Source organism: Dreissena polymorpha, unplaced genomic scaffold (assembly GCF_020536995.1).
Source record: "Dreissena polymorpha isolate Duluth1 unplaced genomic scaffold, UMN_Dpol_1.0 chrUn009, whole genome shotgun sequence".
Classification (NCBI taxonomy): Eukaryota; Metazoa; Mollusca; class Bivalvia; order Myida; family Dreissenidae; genus Dreissena; species Dreissena polymorpha.
Window position 1 is genome coordinate 793,680 of NW_026273323.1, and position 24,010 is coordinate 817,689.

The 24,010-nt window shown below is 37.2% G+C and overlaps 1 protein-coding gene across 7 annotated transcripts; it reads right to left on the minus strand.

Moving 5' to 3' along the window:
• LOC127863468 (thyrotropin-releasing hormone-degrading ectoenzyme-like) lies at window positions 1-19,150 on the minus strand. 7 transcript variants are annotated; one of them, XM_052403003.1, is made up of 23 exons: window positions 19,044-19,150; window positions 18,523-18,666; window positions 16,025-16,553; window positions 15,359-15,514; window positions 14,786-14,909; window positions 14,313-14,433; window positions 13,110-13,258; window positions 12,412-12,466; window positions 12,151-12,209; window positions 11,805-11,948; window positions 11,355-11,420; window positions 10,706-10,771; window positions 9,947-10,122; window positions 8,972-9,069; window positions 8,394-8,577; window positions 7,385-7,532; window positions 6,311-6,378; window positions 4,108-4,215; window positions 3,158-3,313; window positions 2,695-2,823; window positions 1,754-1,835; window positions 1,348-1,404; window positions 1-633 (listed from the first exon to the last, which is right to left on the minus strand). In XM_052403003.1, the coding sequence occupies exons 1-23, from the start codon at window positions 19,105-19,107 to the stop codon at window positions 553-555; spliced, it is 2,964 nt and encodes a 987-aa protein (XP_052258963.1). In that variant the 5' UTR covers window positions 19,108-19,150; the 3' UTR covers window positions 1-552. The 7 variants fall into 7 exon arrangements, with proteins under 7 accessions (XP_052258963.1, XP_052258962.1, XP_052258965.1 ...); XM_052403002.1 differs by having other exon boundaries at window positions 1,348-1,400; window positions 1,750-1,835; XM_052403005.1 differs by lacking the exon at window positions 2,695-2,823.
• Window positions 19,151-24,010: the final 4,860 nt, after the last annotated feature.

The window sequence follows — 24,010 nt, forward strand, 5'->3', positions numbered from 1 at the left end:
TAGTTAATACATATTTAATCAAACTTTTTGAAAAGAACGACTCGTATTAAGTATATCACCCGTATCAAATGCGGTTCTGAATGACCAGTCCATATACTAATTAATCTCTTTCATTAATGTGCAAATTAAGTTGCACTTTATACATTAATTTCAATGAAATATTACACGGTTAACAATAAACCTTCTAACACTAAACTTACAATAAAGAGTGCGAGTTCAATCTAGACGATTTTTTCATTGAAATTAAACGGAAGGAACTGTATGAATCTTACGTGTATTGCTCTTTGTCAATTTTACTAAGTGACATTTTCGCATGAAAGGTTACATGTTTCTGTTTGGAGACAAATCAAAACGGCAAGCACTCGCTTTAAAGAAGCACTTAAAATTTAATAAAATCTTTGAAAGAAAATACTGCGCGGGTCTTTTGTTGTATTTTGGTGCTTTTATTTCGTCTGTTGAATGCATGGAAATAAGTATGTTAATACTAGCTGTAGAAAAGTTATCACGCCTGTTTTACGTGTCTGTCTGATCCAAAACAAAGGTCTACAATTATTATTCCCTCGGTCTGTACAGCCATGATATCACTTCGTCTTGTATCTCTTCCCAGTAGTTGATTCGAGCCGTTATTAGACCCTGGATAACAGACAAGTTAGACTATATAACTTAGAAATGAGTTGCAACATTCAAACAGTGTTCACATGTATATTTAACAACACATTTCTACATTTCATTGAATACATGCGGCTCAATTGAACAGATGCTTGTAGCAATCACATACAGTGACAGGCGGTGTAGAACACAATTACATGATGTTGATAGATATTAATAATCAGTCATAAACAACTAAAATAAACTGACGTTTTCATGGTTGCATACTTCGTTTTGTGGCGGTCTTTGTGTCTTTTAATATCGTTTTGTTTGAATGAAGTTAACTTACAAACTTTAAAAGATATACAGTACTGAGCGAAATTGGATGCCATGCATTTATTGAACATGTGATACCAAATAAATGCATAGTTGAATAATAAACACTTATTCACAATGTCAAGATTTTTTAGCTTGACAAGGTATAACGAAAGCAAGAAAATACAATATATGCAATAAAAAAATATTCATCTGGGTATTATAATATAGGTAGAGTTATTTTAACACACCTTATGTAAGTTTATACCTGCCTACAATTAATGAAGGTTATTTACGTTCTATCAACACATGCATTTATACATACATTTATTATATATCGAATCCAAAACAACACCATTCTTATGATAACCTACATTCGTTATTAAAAATAGCAAATGACCATCGTATTATGGTCAAAGCAGGGCTAAGTCCCCAAACACGTACCTTCTGTTGAACCAGTATGGCCCTTCCGACGTCATCGATATTCAGCACGTTCTCTACCTGTTACAGTTCGTGAAATTTAGTTACAAAACTGGCCCGTTTCTTCAAAATTAGCACATCAACATTGACTACGTCTCAACATTGGATCTATGACATTAAAATTGAAAAAGTTAGTTGTATCGTGATTTTAACGGATAAAATATGTGTAAACCGAATTGAATCGTAGGTGTGCCCATCGCGTTCATAAAGATAAATCATGCATTCATTTTATATATGTGATTTTTCTATAAAAAAAAGTATTCACGTTTTTATATGATATTAGATTATCAGTGTATTTTTTGATAGAATGTCACGCAAAAACAAAACAAAATAAACTGTCCGGAAATCAGTCAGGTCATCTGTAACTTGCCTGTTGTAACTCCCATTGCGTGCTGATTTTTTCCACCAATTCCTGAACAAATAATACAGTAGTATATGGTTCAGCAGTAGACCTGAAACATAGCAGAACAGTGTACCAGACTGGTAGCGAACCTATAACATAAAAAGCAGTGAAACAGACTAGCAGCGAACCTAGAACATAATAGAAGAGTGCACCCTATTTGTAGCTGACCTAGAACAAGTAAGGGCAGTGTACCAGACTAGCAGCGGACCCAGAACATAGTAGAACAGTGTACCTGAATAACAGCAAAGCTAGAACATAGTAGAACAGTGTACCAAACTAGCAGCGAATCTACAACATAGTAGAACAGTGTACCAAACTAGCAACGGACCTAGAACATGGTTGAATAGTGAACCAAACAAGCAGCAGACCTAGAACATAGTAGAACAGTGAACCAGACTAGCAGCGTACCTAGAACGTAGTAGAACAGTGTACCAGACTAGCAGCGAACCTAAAACATAGAAAAACAGTGTACCAAACTAGAAGCTGACCTAGAACAATCTAGAGCAGTGATCAATACTAGCATTCGTACAAAGATCATTGCAGAGCAGTGTACCAAAACTAGCAAATAACCGTGGATATAGTAGAACACTGGATGAGAGTATCAGCGGATCTAGAATATAAAAGGGCAGTTTCCCGACCAGCAGCGAATCTAGAACATAGCAGAACAGTGTACACAACTAACAGCAGACCTAGAACATAGTAGATCCGTGGACTAGTCTAGAAACGACATAGTACGTAGTTTTCTAATTTTATATATAGAATCATCATTGGGCAAGAACAGTTGATTCATTACGTTGCCTACCTACTACATGCATAATTTTACATAAACTGTAGCGGCATATCATACTCGAAATGAAAAGGACGAGATTTTCTGTGACAATTCAAAGACAACAAAAATATCCACCGACATGTTAGCGATGTCCGGCCATCTGTCCAGCATGTAAAGAGTTGCGACGAGTCGGCCAGTCGGAGTGGCGGTCAAGCGGTCAAGGACACCCTTATTGGGGAAAGGTTGATGTAACTGAAAGTCCAGGCTCCTAAAAAATTTCGTGAATACACGTTCTGTCACGTGTCAAAATGTTCGAATGCAATTAAATGCCTAAAACTGTTAAATATGACTGAACAGGGAAGCAAGACAGCAAAATAACCACATCTCAATCAAAACGTTTTTTATAGAGCAATAAATCTATTTTAAAACAATATTTGAGCAATCTTTTACTATTTAATCTTCGCGATCAAGAAGCGATGTGTGTTTATATGAATTCCCAGTAGATATACTATATTCAACCATTCTGCATTGTAACGCATTTATAAATTTATATTATGTAAACCTTAAAAAAAATCGCAAATGCTTTGCATAGCTGCACTTACTCCATTATTTCCCAAGGGGTGCGCACGCAACCGGAAGCGAGCATTTCAGCGTCCACCTCGTTTTGAAATGGTGCCTCCTTCCGCTTGCTTAACGGCACATATTGACCTTCGCGTTCCGCCACACAAAACACTGTGTTCAATATATCCGCTTCTATCCTGAAACATGTGAATCGAAATTAAGAACAAGTTGTTTGTTTAATATTAGTACCTGACCTAATAAAAACACACACTTGTTCTTGCAAGATGTTGCAATGCGTATATAATACAAATTCATACACATCGTGCATAATATTGTTACTTTTCACCACGTTCATTTTTATTGTATTTGTTACCCTGCATTATTTTCTATTATAAGTCATTTGGCTATGTTCATTTGTATTTTTTACATTTCTTGATTTCTTGACTTGATTCTAATTCCTTGTTACTAAGGGTGGACGAGGTTTTAACATATCAACGCATGTTTTCAAATGAACCACCGGTTGGTTATAGTTTTTCTTTGCTTTTAATGAAACGACAAATATTAGGTTCGTTATGGGAAAACTGAACTGTATGCATTTTCCGGATCAAAATAGTAGTCTAGTTCTTGGAAAGCTGGGCACATGCTTATTAGGGAAAACAACTTTCCACTTTTATGGAATTTCATTTAAACGAAAAATTCCGTAAAAGCGGAAAGTTGTTTTCCCTGATTAGCATGTGCCCACCTTTCCATAAACTAGGCTCATATATTGAGCCGGAAAAAGTTCTGTCTTTTGTTGATCTTTTAGCTTCCATAATGCAAGTCATTCTAATTGTTTCAAAGTTTTGGGTTTTGTGGCAACCCGTTTTTTACTGTCCGAAATAAACATACCGCATGCAAATGCACCATTTATTTTGCAATTAAATGTCAATTACTAGTATATTATAATTTCTGACACATTTGCATTAATAACCGCGTATACTTGCGTCCCTACTGAATGTTTTCGTCCTGGACATGTGCTGTGTAAATATCGAGCATGTCTTGAATACATGAGGGCAGATCAAACTCGCAGGCCCAACGTGTGACTGTCCGATGTAGCATCCTAGAAAATGGGGCAAACACATCGACACAGTCAATACGCGGTAATTTTTGTTTTAATTCAAACACAGACCTTTGTCGTAAATTATTTTAACTACCCCAGTTATTAATTTCCCTTTGTTTAGTAGAAGTCACAAATAAAGTTTAAACATTGAACTTGTGATATCTCATTGCTTTGATGAGATTGGTGATTCGTTTTTTATATGAGTCTTTTAACGAGTTTCATGGACGAGTTGAACGTTGAACTTGATATTGTAAGAACTAACTTTTTTTCAATACTTGAACAACTTTGTGTACCAAACATGTTGAAAAAACCTGTTTTTTTGCAGACGTGAAGCCGGTTTACTACTTTTTATTCCAAAAAACAGCGACATGCGATTCGTCACTCAAAGACAGAATGACCAATCGGAAATGCGCCAAAGATCGAATAGCTACAGTATTCAGAATGCTCCAAAGAACGATTAGCCAATGGGAAACGCTCCAAAGACCGAGTCGTAAATGGGCAATGCTCTAAAGATCGAGTAGCCAATTGGAAATGCTCGGAAGGCCGATAAGCAATTGTGAAATGCACCAAAGACAGAGTAGCATATGGGAAATTCTCCTAAGACCGATTAGCCTATCGGAAATGCTCTACAGGCTATGAAGCAATCAGAAACACTCCAATCTTCAAAGTCCGAGTTTCAAGAGGGAAATGCTCCAAAGACCGTGCTTCTATTGGAAAATGCTTCGATGCACCGAGTAGCTAATTTGAAATACACCAAAGACCAAGAAGCCATTGGGAAATACTCAAAAAACAGTGTAGCAAATTGAAAATGCCTCAAAGACCGAGAAGCAAATAGGAAATGTTCCATAGACAGTGTAACCATTAGGAAATGCTTCAATGACCAAATAGCCAATGGGAAATAGTCCAAAGACCGAGTAGCCATTTTTAACTAATCCCAAAACCATGAAGCCGACGGGAAATGCTCCAAAGACCAAGTAGCAAATGGAAAATGATCTAAAGACCGTATGACCATTAGAAAAGTTCCAATGATCGAATAACCTATGGGAAATGCTCCAAAGACCGAGTAACCAATGTGAAATACTCAAACGACCGAGTAGCCAATGGGAAATGCTGCAAAGACCGAGTAACCTATGGGAAATGCTCCAAAGACCGAGTAGTCAATCTGAAATACGTCAAAGCCCAAGTAGACAATGTGAAATACTCCAAAGACCGAGAAGCAAATGGGAAATGCCCCTATTGCCGAGTAATAAATCAGAAATACTCCAAATACCAAGTAGCCATTGGGACATACTCCAAAGACAAATGTGAAATACTCCAGAGACCGAGTGGCCAATGTGAAATACTCCAGAGACCGAGTGACCAATGTGAAATACTCCAGAGACCGAGTGGCCAATGCGAAATACTCCAGAGACCGAGTGGCCAATGTGAAATACTCCAGAGACCGAGTAGCCAATGTGAAATACTCCAGAGACCGAGTAGCCAATGTGAAATACTCCAAAGACCGAGTAGCCACTGGGGCATGCTCCAAAGTTCGTGTAACCAATAGGAAATGCTCCAAAGTAAGTACCGAGTAACCAAGGAGATATTATCTACAGAAGGTATACCAATGGGGAATGCTGCAACTATTAGCTTGTATATGTTTACGATACAAATGTAACATGTAGTAGTGGATGTAATACTCAAGAAACACGGAATAACATGTGATGAAGTTCAATATATTATTTTATCTATAAAAAATATATTAGAATGAAGCTTCATTTAATGTTCTATTTATTCGAATTTAAAATTATTGTCATGTTGTTTTGAGTCGGTCACTGTGATCAATCTTAAAAATTAAACCACCCCAATACTCCATGATTTCATTTATTAAAATATACATGCTCATTTCAACTACAACTACTGCAAGTACATATTCATTATGCCTACGTTAGAACTTAAATACGGCTTACTCGTCCCGTACCTTTATGTGGTTCATTGTATCTTTGTTGAATGCATATGCCTTTTGTTACTTACATTCATTCTGATTATTAACGTACTACATTTAACGGAAATACGAACAACGGTGTTTAAAAACGTTGAATGCGTGTATTAATACCTTTGTTGAAGAGTCGAGCGATGCGATGACTTGCAATACACACGTTCCAATTTACTTTTCATGTAAATCTAAAACACCAACAAAATAAGGAGATTGTTTTAATGCTCACAAAGATAATAAAAACTCTATATATCCAAAATATCTTTAGTTTCGTTGTTCTCGTGATAAATACTGCTCAACATGGTTTGTTTTTATATAAAAGGGATCTTTTCACGGTTTGGTAAATTGACAAAATTGAAAAAAGTTGTTTTAGATTAGCAAATTTTCGTTTTAGTTATGATATTTGTGAGGAAACAGTATTACTGAACATTTACCATAGTCCAATATAGCGATTATATGTATCTTTTGACGATTTGAAAACCTTAAAATTATAAAGCGTTACAACGCGAAACGATTGAATAATTTGGAGAATTCTGTTGTTGTCGTTTAAATTTACGAAACTACGAAGATTGCTTATATAACGTATAAAATACTTAAATGTGTAAACCCGGCGGAATAGCCGAGAGGGCTAAAGCGTTTTTACTTCAGACTAACTCCAGGACTCCGGGGATCACTGGTGTTAGCCCTGATACCGGCTACTTTTTTCCTTTTTAAAATTTTATTCTTGATTTTTTACTGGAGCTTTTAACAGGCAATGTTTACATTTGTCAATATAAAGCATTTAATGACGAACTTCAAAATATGCCAAAATATGTGAAAAGGCCCCTTTAAACGAGATAGTTTGTGTGGTATACACTTTGTTTAAAATTCAACAGACTGCTTAAACAGTTGAGAGCATCATTTAACTTTTCAACTATTGGAGATCAAACCATGTAACAGTTAAACCCGGCACTGTCCGAGGGGTCGGACTATACCGTCATCTTAATGTTGTATCCGTTATTTCATGTTTTTTTAACGAAAATGATAGTATGTTTAGGTTTTAAGCTGAACGTACGTAGAATACGAGTTTTGAGTTCCCACTCATCTGAGTATTGAGAATGATGGGGAGCTCAAAAATGAGCAAAAACTCAAATTTTGATCAGAATATTGACTTCAGTATGTTCGTGATACTAGGTAAATTCATAAAGGCGATACCCGGAACTGCCCGTAGTGTCTGGAGAGTTGCAGCAGCTGGTCTAAATATTCCAGGTGGAGAGAAGCCGTCTTCCATGGCAGATATTCCGCCTCCTTTTCCAGGTATTCCAACGTCTCTAGCGCTACGGACGCGGTAACATGTCCCATCCTGATTTACAATGTTTAATTTAGCCTCGTTCTGGAACAATTGGGCTTCATAAATGTGCGTAGAGTGTAGTTCAAGATTAGCCCGTGCAGTGTGCACATGATAATCAGGGACGACACTTAACGCTTTGATAGAATCGTTCGTTGAGAGGAAGTCTCTTTCAAAGGAAAATTGAGTTTGGCCAAAAATTGTCGTCACTTATTAGCCTGCGCGGAATCCACAGGCTCATATGGGATGGCACTTTACGCACATGTATAAGCCCAGTTTTCCCAGAACGCGGCTAAATTGATAACGCAGCATAGAACATTTATATTAATAGGATATATATAAATTAAAAACATTGTATACGGTATGCACATTTCTCCGTAGTAACAACGTTATGAAACCCAAACATTTCGCACAAAAATTTTGCGTAACTTATTGTAATCTGCTTTCTATTTTGAAGAAACATCAAAATTGAGAGAGAAAAAAATCTACAATTAAACATTAATTGCGAACCGTTTGCTATTTCGGGAGTGCTTGATTAACTGTTGATGAAAACTTTTATTTCATACATAACCTTTATTCAGTAAATAATATTAGCATTGCTTTTAGAAAACGGGTTCAATGCATGTGCGTGAAGTATCGTCCCAGATTAACCTGTGCAATCCGTACACTCTGATCAGGGATGACACTTTCCGCCTTTAAAACAAAGTTTGTTCGTTTACATAGGGACTCTTCTTAGCAAAAATCCACTCTTGCGACTGGTTGCGTTCTTGATTAGCCTATGCAGACCGCAGAGGCTAATCTGGGACGACGTACGCACATGCATTAAATTTCGTTTTCCAAAAGCGAGGCCAATAATTATACTGGGATGGACATTACTTGTTGAGTTCCCAGGCATCATTGATCAACTGCGCTCTGTTTATCGAGTGAATAACCGTGTGATCCAAGTTCAGCTGATCCGTCAGGCGGCGCCAGTTTTCCAGACTGTAATTCACCCGGTAGAAACCCTCCTGCTTGACGTTGCATAGCAACCAATCACCCGGCGCAAGGATATCTATAGCAACTGGAACAGGGCACTATCTTGTCAGTCAGTTTTAATTTTACACAATACCCTAGCTTCAAGTATACGATTTACATAATGTACCTAATGTGATATCTAAATACAATTTTATTACTTTGAGCACGGACTCTTGACCAATATACGCTCCGTGCTTTGAGACTGAATAGTAGCGCATCTTATCGATGTGCAATCGTTGTGAAAAAAGTAGCCCGTTCATCGTTTTTTCCGACCCCATTAGTTTTAATAAAACGAGGTATGATCGAATGGGGAGAGCATCTTGATTAAAATGCAGCAAATACCCTGGTAGTATGTCAAATATAGCAGTGCCATTGTCACAACCGCTTAAGCGTAACAAAGTGATGCGCATGCGCAGTATGCTATGACGCAATATACTCACAACATTGCCGTTTCTCCTGTAGCCACATAATGTCATCGGGTCCCTTCTCGAAGTCCAGCTCTGTTGCAGACGTGCAGGCAATCGGTATCTGCCAGATCCTGCGAACAGAAATACGGCAAATAAACACAATAATAATTATTATGAAGAGTTCGCATTGACCTCTTAGTCCAACGCCTTTCTAATTTGTGTAACGACGAACCATAAAGGTGTCTGGTGTTATATAGGTTGGAACATTAAGGTGAAAGAGACTGAATATGTGTATTGTCATATATGCGTTGATATCTTTCGTTTCAAAAATAGTTTTGCACTTTTGCACTGTTTCACATTTCTCAAGGTTTCGAAAAATCCCTTCTACCCATATTTTCGAAGACATTAGCATTTACCGACGCGCAGACATGGAAAGTTCCGATGACGTCGGGCTTCACCAAAAGCAATCATCCAACCAGCGAAACTCTGTGACAAACGCCACATTAATATGCAATAAAACTCATTTTGAGATTTAAGACGACCCCGAATCTTCATCAATTGTATTGTTTTATGTATATCTTTCAAAAAGAATGCGTTTATTTGCAAAACAATGTTATTATTTTACATATTCAGCATCTTTTGCCGCACGATATCTGAGTGAAATTACCGGTAATGATAGCTAAGATAAATATAAAAATTGTTGATATGAGGGGAAAAGGCATTAAGAAACCATTCTTCGACTTAAATCGAAGAATGAAGAATATTCTTTATATTTGAATATATAGGATTCGCTTCATGTTCGAGTCAAAGCTTGGCATTAACCATATCTATCTACAGCATTCTTCACGTAGAACATTTTTTGTCAATGACATAATCACCAGTGGAAGCCTGTATATATTCTAACGCTGGATGTAATTTTCTTGGTTCTTAGCATGGGTTGGTGATTACGGGCCCGGGTCTGTGTTTTGTGCTGGTATGACATGTTCAAACTCCCTATCAAATGCGTACACGTCGTCAGCACGTGACTCCTGACCCGCGGTCTCCACAAAGACACTCTGCTCGAAGCAGACGCTGCTCATGTCGTCTGCTATGGTAACCATGACAACCGGGTAGTGAGGCTCCAGGATCCACGTGTCCATCACAGATTTGACGTCTGTCATCGGTAACCCGTCCTCTTTGGCTTGCTGGAAGGTCAAGAAAATCGGGCAAAATGTGGCATAATGCATGTGCGACAAGTGTCGTCCCAAATAAGACTGTGCAGTCCGCAATTGCTTATCAGGGTCGCCATTTGCGCTTGTATTTTTTCTTTTTTGTTAAAAAAGAAGCATTTTCTTAGCGAAACTCCAGTTTAGGTGAAAAGTATCGTCCCTGATTAGTCTTTGCGGACTGCACAGGCTAATCCAGGACGACACTTGATGCACATGCATTCAGTCACGTTCCAGCGCGAGATTTATAATATTATTTGCGGTGGGAAAAAGTGAGTTAAAGTTGTAATTTATGTTGGGGACGGGGTTGAAACAAAAGTTGTAATTTTTTGGGGAAAAAGGGCAAGTCGATTTGTTATAACCATCGTCTTCCGCAAACCGGAATGTATATTAGCGTATTCGGAAAACAGTTTGATTAATTTAACCGGATTAAAAACGACGGGATAAATTACGGCGTTTTGTTTTTAATAAGTGACAATATGTTTGTAAGCACGCGTTATTCAGAATACTTATTGTATCGCGATTAAACGAACTGAGTTCCAGTACATCATGTGTCACCCACCTCTGACAGCGCCACCCAGAGGTCGTTGTGAGAGGCCGTGCTGAAGCTGTGCTTGATCAGGTAGCGCTGCAATTGATATCAGAACTGGCACGGCATGTGCTTAAAGGGTCTTGCTCACACATATTGGAAAAATGACAATTTAGCGCTGCAAATGATACTAGGCACGGACGGTCATTAAAGGGACTTGCTCACACATATGGGAAAATTACAATTTGCACAACAAATGAATAAGTAATAAGCACAATAACACGTTATAAAAACATGTATAAATTTTTTTTTTCTCTTTTCATCATCAACTCGAAACACGTTTATATTTCATCATTAAGCATACAAGACAAAATAAAAAGGCGTCTATTTTGCTTCTTTCATCGGCGATTTAATAAAAAGTTGTTTTTTAACTTTCATGACAATCTGCCGCATCGGTGTTTTGAAATAAAACACAACTACAACAACAAACAACATACTTTTAAAAGTTTCTGCTGCTCCACACATTTTAATAACTGCAAGATGGATGTCAGTACATTATGTCATGCCATACTCCTCGTTTTGAAAATGAAACCTGTAAATCGAATTAAATTGAAAGACACTTTTTTCTTTCAAAAACTGATCAACCTATTAAATTGACCGAGAGAAAATATGAAATTCTTACCTTGAGCCCGTTCTGGAATGTGCCTTCTCCAAGGAAGAATGCCATCATCTTGATCACCGCACCGCCCTGCAGCAAGGACAAGGTCGCATAAAAAGAGCCTCACCTCACAGTGTTTAAGGCAGATATTAGTGGGAATAATGTATCTATAGTTCTATACCTTCTCATTTTTGTGTTTGTTATGATTATATATACTCGTATAAATATGCATGTCTTTTTTACCAACAATTATTGCATAATTAGTGAAATCAAATGTCCGCTTCAAATAGACAAGGCAATCCAAAATATATTGATTAACGCTTGATACGGTTTTAACATACAACTTCGTGTTAAAAATTTGTACTCGATAAAACGGTTAAAATCTAATTGAAATTTCGTAAAACATTAAATTTCGATGATATAAACTCGCTTAGCGCGCTCCAGATATGTCCTGAAATTTCTCTGGGATCCTACCTTAGCGTACGATATCACGTCGAAGATTTCTTCGATTTCTTGAGGTTCCTTAACTGGCACGTATATGGGATGGGAGTTGTTCTTCTGGTCCACAGTCATCACTTCATGGATGCCGCGTACGGGGGACGTGAAAAACAAGTCCGCCTGAAAACATGTAAGTATGCTTACCAAGAGTATTAGTAACAGGTAGGTCTAGTTCGTTAGCTTTTAATCTGGATAATGTTTTAATGCATTTGCTGCATGGAAAACTAAAACTATAATTTTGATTACAAACACGCTTTTATTGAAATAATAATCGCGACATATGGGAACATACACATTCAATTGATAAATACTGTGCACTTACTATTTGTAAATCCGGACTCATTTTGTCCATGGCAAAGTACATCATATAAGTTGCAAAACCTACACACCAAAAAGAAACATGTTATGCCTCAATGCGTATCTATAGAAAGTCAAAGTGAAGTAAAATGATCGACGGATTGGGCTAATTTAATTCACTATCATGAATATGTAAATATTACAGTCCCATCAAGAAATGAAAAGCAAACGAGTTGCAAGTTCTTGCTTAAACATTCCCCATTGCACATCGATGGATGTACATTACCTTCGTTAAGCCACAGATCGTCCCACCATGACGGAGACACCAGATTACCAAACCACTGGAAATATTTACATAATATAAGTTTCAAATGAAATATATACGAATATATGTTATCAAAAAACAGGAACTGAATATGGGTTAACAAACCAATGGAGATTAGTAGGAAACATGAGCTGAGCATACGTTACAAAACCACTGGAAAACATGCTGAATACCGGTTACCAAAGTCAAGGTTAATAAGTGCTAAAAAAAGGTTACCAAACCAATACAAATATATGGTGTATATAATTCGACAAACTACCAAAATATAAATTATAAATGGGTTACAACATCACTGGAAACAAGCACTGATTATAGTTTTACAAACGATTGGAAATATTTACTGATTGTTGCCACCAAACAAATAGAATTAAATATACTTAACACAGGTGACCAAACCAGAGGAAATCTATCCTAAATTAAGATAACCATGTTTCATGAAGGATAGAGTTTGTTTTGTTGTATTGAGAAATCTGCGCGTTGCATGTTAGAAAATTGTACACGTATGACCAAACCTGATAGGAGGTGTCAACTAACACATGCATTAGCAATAACGATATTGGTTGATGTATAATAATAATTTATCAAGGATGCAGTTAGTTTTGTTGCATGCGACGATCTGCGCGGTTCAAAAACGAATGTTTTTACACGTATGACCGAACCTGATGGGCGACTTCATGGGCAACTAGGGTATTCAGGTTGACAAAGCTATACGAATCTATATTTTCAAATATGGCCGCCTTCCTGTTATATGTCACGAGACCCCAGTGCTCCATTCCACCAAAGTCCATCTTGGGTACGACAACTGAGTCTGAAAGTCAACGTACATACAAATAAAATGTTAAAACGTGTATTTATTATTTTCAAAATACCGTTGGAAAATGACATGTTTGAAAACAGTAACACCCCTGAACGTTTGACTGTCAATGTTTTGTTTGTTACATTTGTAATTCTTGTTTGTTAATACCAAAACATACTTTTAATAATCGAGATATGATACCAGAGTGCGTATTATGTTGCCCGCATCAAAGATGTTACGTGATGCGCAAAGAGTCTGTGATTTATTATCATTTCGCGCGACACAACCGTAATGTTGGAAACTAAATATGAACAATGTATATGCGTTAAAAGCTTTGAAGTCATTTAATGTATCCCCCCACCCTACTTCTCAAACTTCTTATGCTACGCTCGCGTTTTGTTACCTAATTACGGGAACACATAAGGGATTTAGAAATAATTTTCGAAAAAATCAAAACTGGTTACCTAATATCGGGAACACATAAGGGATACGGAAGTAGTTTTCGAAGAAATCCAAACTGGTTACCTATTATCGGGAACACATAAGGGATACGGAAGTAGTTTTCGAAAAAAATCCAAACTGGTAACCCAATATCGGGAACACATGGATTTGGGAGTACCTGTAGTTTAAAAAAAAACAACTCCAAACTGGTAATCTTATATCGGAACACATAAGGGATTTAGAAGGACTTTTCGAAAAACTCCAAACTGGTTACCTAATTTCGGGAACACATAAGGGATTTGGAAGACGTGTGTTCAAATAACTCCAAACTGGTTACCTAATTTCGGGAACACATAAGGGATTTGGAAGTAGTGTTCAAAGAACTCCAAACTGGTTACCTAATTTCGGGAACACATAAGGGATTTGGAAGTAGTGTTCAAAGAACTCCAAACTGATTAGCTAATTTCGGGAACACATAAGTCAAAGAACTCCAAACTGGTTACCTAATTTCGGGAACACATAAGGGATTTGGAAGTAGTGTTCAAAGAACTCCAAACTGATTACCTAATTTCGGGAACACATAAGGGATTTGGAAGTAGTGTTCAAAGAACTCCAAACTGGTTACCTAATTTCGGGAACACATAAGGGATTTGGAAGTAGTGTTCAAAGAACTCCAAACCGAGCTTGGTGACGTCAAGAATCAGTTGCGCGTCGTTGATAAAACTTCTGTGGCCAAACACGCGTGTCTGAAACCATGGAAATGAACGCTATAACGGCCTATAACTAGGTTGGTGCCATGGATATACAAAACAAACCCGCTTCTAGAAAATGCGACCATCCCCTATCAAGACCATTAAATAATCGTATTGGCGTGGTTGTTCTATTGGTGTTTGTTAAACTTCAGATTAGATCGTGTATCCAATGTCTTGCGTGCAAGTACAGTTTATTTTTCGTTACTGAAGAGCAAGAAATATATCATTGTTGCTGCCCTTTATGTAACAACGTTACCAATATAACGTATGAAAAAGTATTAATTACGTATTTTCGCGCTATTTTCTCGAAAAAAGTACTTAATTCCAGCCAGACAAAAACACCTACCTGTATATCATTGTAGTTTCCTTCTATGGAATCGAATTCACCGATGGCGAATGTTAAGAGGTAGGTTGACATTCGTACATCGCGCGGCTCGTCGAACACGTCCACGTAATTGCCGTTAGCGTCCCTGTGAGAACATAGAGCGTATTACAACGAAATCGAAATGTCTGAACATTTTAAAATAATTTTAAAGAAAATTATAAAAAAAGTCATGCACTTTCGCCATCACCATCATAATAATTATCATCATGAGCATCATCATCATCCTTTATCATCATCATCATCATCATCATCATCATCATCATCATCATCATCATCATCATCATCATCATCATCATCATCATCATCATCATCATCATCAGCAGCAGCAGCAGCATCAGCAGCATCATCATCATCATCATCATCATCATCATCAGCAGCAGCAGCAGCAGCAGCAGCAGCATCATTATCATTATCATCATCATCATCATCATCATCATCATCATCATCATCAATCAACATTAACAACAAACAATAACATCGTCATGAAACAACAACAACAGCAGCAGCAACAATACATTATTATAATATAATTACGGTCCAAGGGTCATCCGTCTGGGCAGGTTCATAATGCTGATCTTGTTTTCTGCGCGTGTGATCGTCGCTGTGAACACCGCCTTGAAGTCCGGCTCATCAAAGCACGGGAACACGTACCGCGCACGTGTCGGCTCGAACATCGTCGTCAACACGTCACTTCCGGAAAATGGACAATAATTGTCTTATTATTGTCGACAGAAACAATTAGAATTAAAGGCCCTTCTTAGTTACAATGATTTACGAGATCACAAAAAAAATGCAAAATTACTTTCAATGCTATAGTGGAGGTTATTTATATTCTCATTCGCTTATATAAAATCCTTGATTATTATTATTTTGCTAATTGTAATCGTTAAATGCAATTTTTGTTCGTTTATTAAAACAGCTGCATTATGTATGTTTTTCCTGTTTTAAATTCGCGCTATTAGATTTGCGTTCAATCTTGCCGCTGTCTATATTTTCGCAAAAAAAAAACTAGCTCAAAAGTGCCTCAGTTACGCCGAAAACAGGGAAACGAAAAACAACCGCCGTTGATTCCACCGCGAATGGCTCTCATATGTTATTATAGAAATTCTTCAGTTTTATGACAGAGGTTTAAAACGTATAAACATTCTTCAATAGTTTAGCTTCGACATGTTTTAAAGAATCCTTAGCACGAGTACTTACGACTCTGCCCCAGTTACTTTGTCTGTAAACGCAGCATGATACAGTCCGATTGAATCGCTTGTTATTATGCTCATGGTCTTCAATTCCAATTTATAAACACGCCCGGTGGTAAGAGGCTTGTTCACCTGCATTTCTATCATTTCGTGCGGCGTTTGACTGCAGGATATAATGCTATATCCAGAAATTTCTCTTTCGGTTTTACTCGCCTTTCCGTTCGGTTCATTTTGTTCGTTGGGTTTATTCAATTCTTCAAAAATGGTGGAATTTCCGGCCAAAAACTGATCAACTTCGCTATTTTGAGTACCTACAAAACGTCCCTTTACAAATTCGTAAAATGTATCAAAATTGTAGAAGGGGCTGGTATGATTTGAGATATCGGTCTCGTGCTGGTACGCGTGGGTCCAGTTGTTTGTGAAGATGTAATCGTCCGGAAGAAGCTCGAGACGTATGGACAGGAATAGTTGATTTAGCGAGTGTAGACGAATGTATTCCGTCGGTTCGTTGCAGATGAGTATTATCGTCGTTGTACCTGAAAGATAGTCCATTGACATAACTGGAATACTAACAGTTCATACATGCATGTGCATAATAATAACAAATAAGCACACGCACGTCAATGCGAAAGTAATTTAATTGTTTCACAATATTTGAAGTTGTTTTAATCAGACCAGTACGGTGGCATAGAGGTGACATTCACTACTCTTTTTTCTATCTCGTTCCCACGACATGCTTACTCGATGGAACGACTTAATTACTCGTGGGAACGAGTTAGATATGTCGTGTGAACGACTCACTAAGTCGAGGGAACGAGATAGAAAAAAGAGGAATGCAAAAGTTAATAAAAGAGGAGGGCAATGCAATAAAGAGCGGAGCAGTAAATAAAGGAGGGTGCATTTAACAAAAGAGGAGATTGCGAGTAAGCTTTGTCGTGGAAACGTCTCACTAAGTCGAGGAAACGAGATAAAAATGAGGAGTGCAAAACTATCAAGATTCTGATTATTTAACCAATGAGATTTAAAGGTTTTCCTTCCAAATACATGTTGTAGTTGAGTATTTGAACTATCCTTTCATTTGAATTATAAAAGACGAGAAAGCAACATATGCAAGTCGAGAAAACATAATATAAATGTCGAGAAAACAAAATATAAAGATAGCGAAAACAATATATAAAGGTCGAGGAGACAAAATATAAAAGGCGAGAAAACTGAATAATTTACTGCACCACTCTTTTTTATTTAGTTTTGCACTACTCTTTTTCTATCTCGTTCCCTCGACTTAGTAAGTCGTTCCCACGACACAGCTTACTCGTTCCCACGAGTTAGTAAGTCGTTCCCTCGAGATATTATGTCGTGGGAACGTGATAGAAAAAGAGAAGTGCAATACAAATGAATAAAAAGGAGGAGTGAATGTCACCTCTATGCCACCGTAGATCAGTGCGATTTAAAGTGTTCGTTTAAAGCTTGAATAAGCACAGGTCGAAAACATTAGTCGGAAAGTCTGAAGTTATACTTCCTGAAAATTGTTAATCGTGCATTTAAAAATTATAGGGGATTGTGTTTGTATTTTATTATTTCCTCTGTTTATGAAGATAGTTCCATGCAAGGAGGGAAATGATATTTGATTTGTCGTCAGGTTTAGAGATTATCGTCCTATGTGGCGAACTCAGACCCGGATTCTGTAGTCGGTATGTCAGAGTGTATGTCTGTGGATCAATGTCCGAGCAATAATTACAATACATTGAAATCCCGAACTTTTGTCGGCAAAGAAGTGGAATGACCTAATTTCCACTGGTGGCTGTTTTTGCAACATTTTGTTTTCAGACTCATTTAACGGAGACTAACTATCATAACATTCATGACACCATTTAAAATTGCCATTTGCTGGCAAAAGGAACTTCAGCTTTTATAATACTTAATATAAATGTTCGCTGAAGCTAACCGGATCTCTACATATTTATGCCACTCAATAAATCAATAATTTTAAACTAAATTAGTTGCATATTCTTAGTTTACAATACCATATATATACATACCGGTAACGATTGCAACATAGCTACTGTTAAAAAACCTAACTGCGATGGACGTCATGATTTTGTGAATGTTAACAAACACATCACTTTAGATCATAATTGTATGATTTTCGAAATAAATTGATCGTGTCTTATTTAATTAAAGTTTACATAATTTATTAACAAAAGTAATTAGAAGATATCTTGGAAATCCATGGATCGGTAGGTTTTGGCAATAAGAACAACCTGCATAAACTTCATAAGAAATCATGTAATTGCTTATCGAACTGAACTTCGAAAACATAGTGTACCTGGATAGATGTTTTTTTTTTATATCAGAGCTTCGAATCGGTAAAAATAATAATATCTCGTTACAGTTAAATATAGTATGTGTGATACAAATATTTGTTGATAAATTCAGCACATATTATAAATCTTATGCTGATAAAAACTGCATATGAACTGATTTGTTTTTAAACTAGTTAGTTACAGTGAAAAATATAGGGTGGACCGTTGGTGCTTGGTACTATGTCAAGGTGGTATCGCTCTGGTCGCAGTGCCCCTGGTAGCCGGATGTCAGGGAAGTCGCTAAGGGAAGTCGTGCATTCCTTAGCAACGGCGTCATAATCGCTCCCTGGAACGGGAACATATATCAAGCCCCGTATTCGCCGACCTATCATCATCATCATCATCATCATCATCATCATCATCATCATCATCATCATCATCATCATCATCATCATCATCATCATCATCATCATCATCATCACCACCACCACCATCATCATCATCATCATCATCATAATCATCATCATCATCATCATCATCATCGTCATCACTACCATCATAATCACCACCACCATCATCATCATCATCAGCAGCAGCAGCAGCAGCAACATCATCATCATCACCATCATCAAAAGCTAATTTCGTTAAGAAGAAGTTCGTATAACAAGATCATAAAGTAACGAACAGCAAACACTTTTTTTTAAATAACTCAGTTATGCTTACGTGCTTTAGCTTGCGATAGTCCTATTGAAAGATAAAGACAAATCAAAGAAAACAGCTTCTGCATCTTCTTGTAGATTTAATATTGTGAGAAAGAATAACGATTGCGTGTAAAATAGTCAAGTGAGTTGCACTAATTTTTTCGACAATGGAACTGTCGTAAGGTTAAAGGGGCATCAGTTTTTGTATTTCCTTTACGTACGTTGAATATGTGGTCATCGTGGGCTTCAATGAATGCACGCCTATAAAGTGTCGTCAAAGATAATGTCTTCATTTATGTTTTTTTCTGTTCTGTTTGATATCTATTAAAGACTTACTGCAGATGGAAAGTGCGGAATTTTGATCCGGATGGACACATAAAGCATGTGCAATATAAACCGCGGTTTTCGCAACACACGCCTCATTTATATTATTTTAGTTCATGTGGACGAACTTCGACTTTATAACAATTTTATAAATTTCAAGAGATGTATACGCATATTATAATGTTTCTATTAATCTGCTTATTATTGATATGTTGCACGTCTTTAACGTTATTTTCTGAATTGCAAACGCATGTTTGCCTGCTTTCTTTTTTTTCTCTTATCTATTCATCATTAAAATTGCCAAAACAAGTATCATTAATCTCGCTTGTAGCGTTCCCTATTTTCACAAAATACATAAGTTTCATACTTCTACGGTACCAAGGTCAACGTCTTTTGAACGAGTGGAAAGAAAACCGAACCTCCTTAAATTACCCTCAGATATTGCGATATAGGTCAAGTGTTGGGTGCCATGTGGTTTAATTAAGGGTTTTCGGAAATAGTAAGTATACTTGCATAAGAAAACGTCACACATTATTCAATGGGTGCCAATATTGAATGGATGTCATATAATAAGGACCGGCATTTAGATCTTACAGACATATAAGTGCCTTAAAGGGGAATGTAAGGAAGAAGAAATATACATTTTATACATACATGTACATGTAAAGATCCGTTACAATAAGATGTAAAACGCAAATGTCTATATGTCTCTTTGTATAATTTACATGCAATTGAGTTTACAATTACAACAAATATCCATTGTATCATCATATTTTACGTTTTACGATTGTTTTGACTCACAAGTTGATATGCACACTGCGATATTCATATCTCGGACTTGTTGCCAAGAATAATGTTACGCTTTTCTGAAAGAAACATTGTTTATGTTATCGAAAGCAATACATGTAATTGTTTATTACAAAGTTTATTTATACACAACGTTTTGTAGCCCCTCCCGAGGTATACACCGTTGATTGTTGAGTGGTATGTAACCCTGAAAGGTGAATTCTTAAGCCTATCCCTTCAACAAAGGGTCATGCTTGCAGTAATATGTGTATATAAGACAATCATTTGATTACAAGGCGGCAACGATTGGAAACGACACAAAGGAGCAAACTCGCGATGAGAGAACACGAGATAACGATGCGAGAACGCGAGATCACGATGCGATATCGAGTTATTACTATCACGTATTCGCGCACCTTCGCATCGTTATCTCGCAAAATGATTTCGCGCTAGCGACCTTTGGGTTAAAGGGCTGGGAACGCGACACGAAGCAAAGTTCTTGCATCGTTATCGCTAGTACACGCATATTGAATTCGCTCATGCAAATCGTATTCTCGCGTTCCAGTCATTGTTATCAAGAGTACGTTAACGCAAAACAACGACGTCAATAACGGAACATCGTATTTATGAATATTATTTCGGCATGTTCAGTTGCCTACTCAATTCTTCGCTTAAAACCCCAACTTCATCTTCCTCTATCACTTGTTTTTACTTATATGCTTATGGTTTGCACTTGTTTGACTTGCTATTGCTCGCCTGCACAGTCCGGGATCCTTTCCGACTCCATGCACACGTGAGTTTTGCTGGTGAACAGGTGGAACATTCCCCGGGTACTCTTGTTCCCGCCACTCACAATGAACAAGAGCAAGCCAATATAAAACATCAGTTGCTTAAAATTAACAGCTGGAAATTGAATCCCCTATTCAAAATTCGCCACAATGGTTTGGAGTTCTAAATAAATTAGTCTGTGATGATAAAGGACACATTCCGGGTCCACACATAATGCAGTCGAATAACTTATTACTTATTTTTGTTCATATAAGTTCTTAAGGCATAATATATCATATTCGTCTCTAAAATCAAGATTTATACTTATCAAGTGTCCCATTGTGGACACAATGCTAAGATGATTTTAAAACGATTGTGTGAATATGAATGTACCTGCATTGGTGTTGTGTTGTATTATGGAATAGTTTATGGCATTAGATTTTCAATTATTCTTCAATGGCATTGGAATGAATGTCCAATTTTAATCCTTAAAAATGTTTTTTTTTCCCTGTATGCCATACTAGTCTAACCGGTAGCATTACACTTAGAAACAATTATATATAATTGTATTGTAGCATTACACTTAGAAACAATTACATTTAATTGTAGTGTAGCATTACACTTAGAAACAATTACATTAATGGTATTGCATGTGAATTTGGTTGGTTGTTACTATACCGGACAGAATGGGTTTCCTCCGGTTACTCAGAATTCCCCCCAAACAGCACAAGACCACACTAGTGTTGAAATCTTGCAGTAAACAAGAGCTGGAAATTGCAGGTATTGTAGGAGTGCTGGGACACACTCCAGGTCCTCACATAATACTGCCTGGAGTGCTGGGACACACTCCAGGTCCTCACATAATGCAGCCTCAGTCATAAACTTAGAAATGCACACACGCACGCGCACACGTTCGCACGCATCCCCACACTTCTTATTCCGTGTACATAGCTAAAACGCCAGTCAAAATAAAACGTACTGTAAAAGTGGGCCTTCCAGTTCACAAACGATCTTTACGAGCACCATCCGCTTCCGGTGAAAAACATCAGAAACAAGAAGTAATAAGCTCGAGGTCCAGATCAAGAACGCAATCAGCTTCACAAGAAGATCTACATGCATCAGCACCACCCACGAAAATTGACGCTCAAAGAAAAATAAGACGTCCCTCGTCCCGAAAGAGGCACATGGTGTCCTTATGGTCGATTGGCTCAATTAGAAGCAAATGCTTTACACGAAGAGCAAGAAGAAATACATAAACACGACAAAGAAGACAGAATTAAAACGCAGCAGAGCTTATTCTGGAGTCAAGGCCTATGTTGAAGACCTGGTACGTGAGCGTCAGGATTGTTAAACAAGAAGAGAGGCTTGACAACTCCTGGCGTCTCACATAGCGAGAGAGAAAAGCAGAGTAGTGTGAGCATACATTTATATTACTCGTGTGATTCTTTTGTCATTTTTTATTCAGAATGTTGTCAATTGCCATATTTACTGCCGGATAATGGGGTGCATTGCCTTTCCGATTTGCCGCAATTAACTAATGACGGTTGCTATTGAGTTGAATCGACGTTGCAATTTTATATCCACGGCGAGAAGATTTAAAGAAAGAATAAAAAAATGGAACCATCGGGATAAAATTAATACATGGATAGTGTCCTAGATGGGGAAACTGTATTGGGCTCGGCTCACCGTATAACATTTCTACGCCTTGCACTATAAACTATCCTCGTTCAACACACTAACCACATATATTCTCTAGATAATTAATACCATATAATTACAACATGTTTCACTGAAACGTGTTCCCAGACTGTCGAGGATGCACATGGACGACCAAGGCATAAATACGGCTGTCCCCGAACCTATACGGCAGCTACACGGATCAACCAACCCGTATGCTGCCATCGTCACGGAGCAACACGACCGCTACACGGTTCACGTGCCGGATCGTGCCGTATATGATCCGTGTTGGGATTTATATTGATACTAATTACCGGCCCATTAACAAAATAGAAAAAAATACTGTGTAGAAATATTGTGTAATCCACATCTTGCAGACAAAAGGCAATTTGGATAAAGTTATGCTTTGTTTATTAAGATAACATCCTATGATGTTTAAACTACTTCACCAACATGTTAAATATGTGCGTTACCGGTAATACATTGAACTTTTAATTGCTATACACATATAATTTTTAAGAGCGTGATGCGAGAAACTTGCGCGCCCACTGTTAAACGATAGCAACCAACAGCAAAGTTGTTCTCCGCTCTTTGATTTTTTAATCGTGCATGTGTTGCAGATTAATTTAAGAATTGTTCGCTTCAAATATATAGACAAAACAACGGATTTACTATGTACGAATATAAGTTTAAAGAGATTTAATTATTTCTGCGATGGGTAATTAATTTATATTACGCGCGCACAGCAATATTACAGTCACATTTATGTATCTTATCCTATACATTCTACATATAAACATATGTTGTTTAAGCAATTCATCATTTCCATAGTTTCAATAAAACGAGTACGCAATAGACGTGACATTATTACAGTTTTAAAGCGCCCTTACCGGGTACCTCATAGAACAACTCTATTATCAAGGGAAGCAAATCCGAAATGATTATATATTTATTGTGGTTCGTTATCTCTTGCGATTTTAATACTCCGTTTTCGCTATAGCTGACTGTACACACAGGTGGTTAGCGTGTGGCTATGATATTAATTAGTGAAAACATCATTTTGAATGATAAATAATCATATTATAACGAAAAATTAACTTTTCTGAAAAAAAATAATATTTCACTATCAAATATATATATAACAAGGTATGCAACTCAAAATCAGCCCAAAACGGGGTGCATCGCTTTGAACAGCCATATCTTCATAAATTTTGCAGCGATTTTCACGATCTCGGTCTTATTCAACGCAGAAATGAATTTCCTTTCTGGAAATGTATATGTCTTGCAATATTTTAACAAATGCTGGGTCAACTTTTAAGAAATAACACGATACACAACACGCATGACCCAGTTGACAGTGATCATGCTGTCTTTAAGACTGAAATCTTCACGGAGTAAAGGGCAACTTCCCTACAAAGTTCATGTAGTTCGATA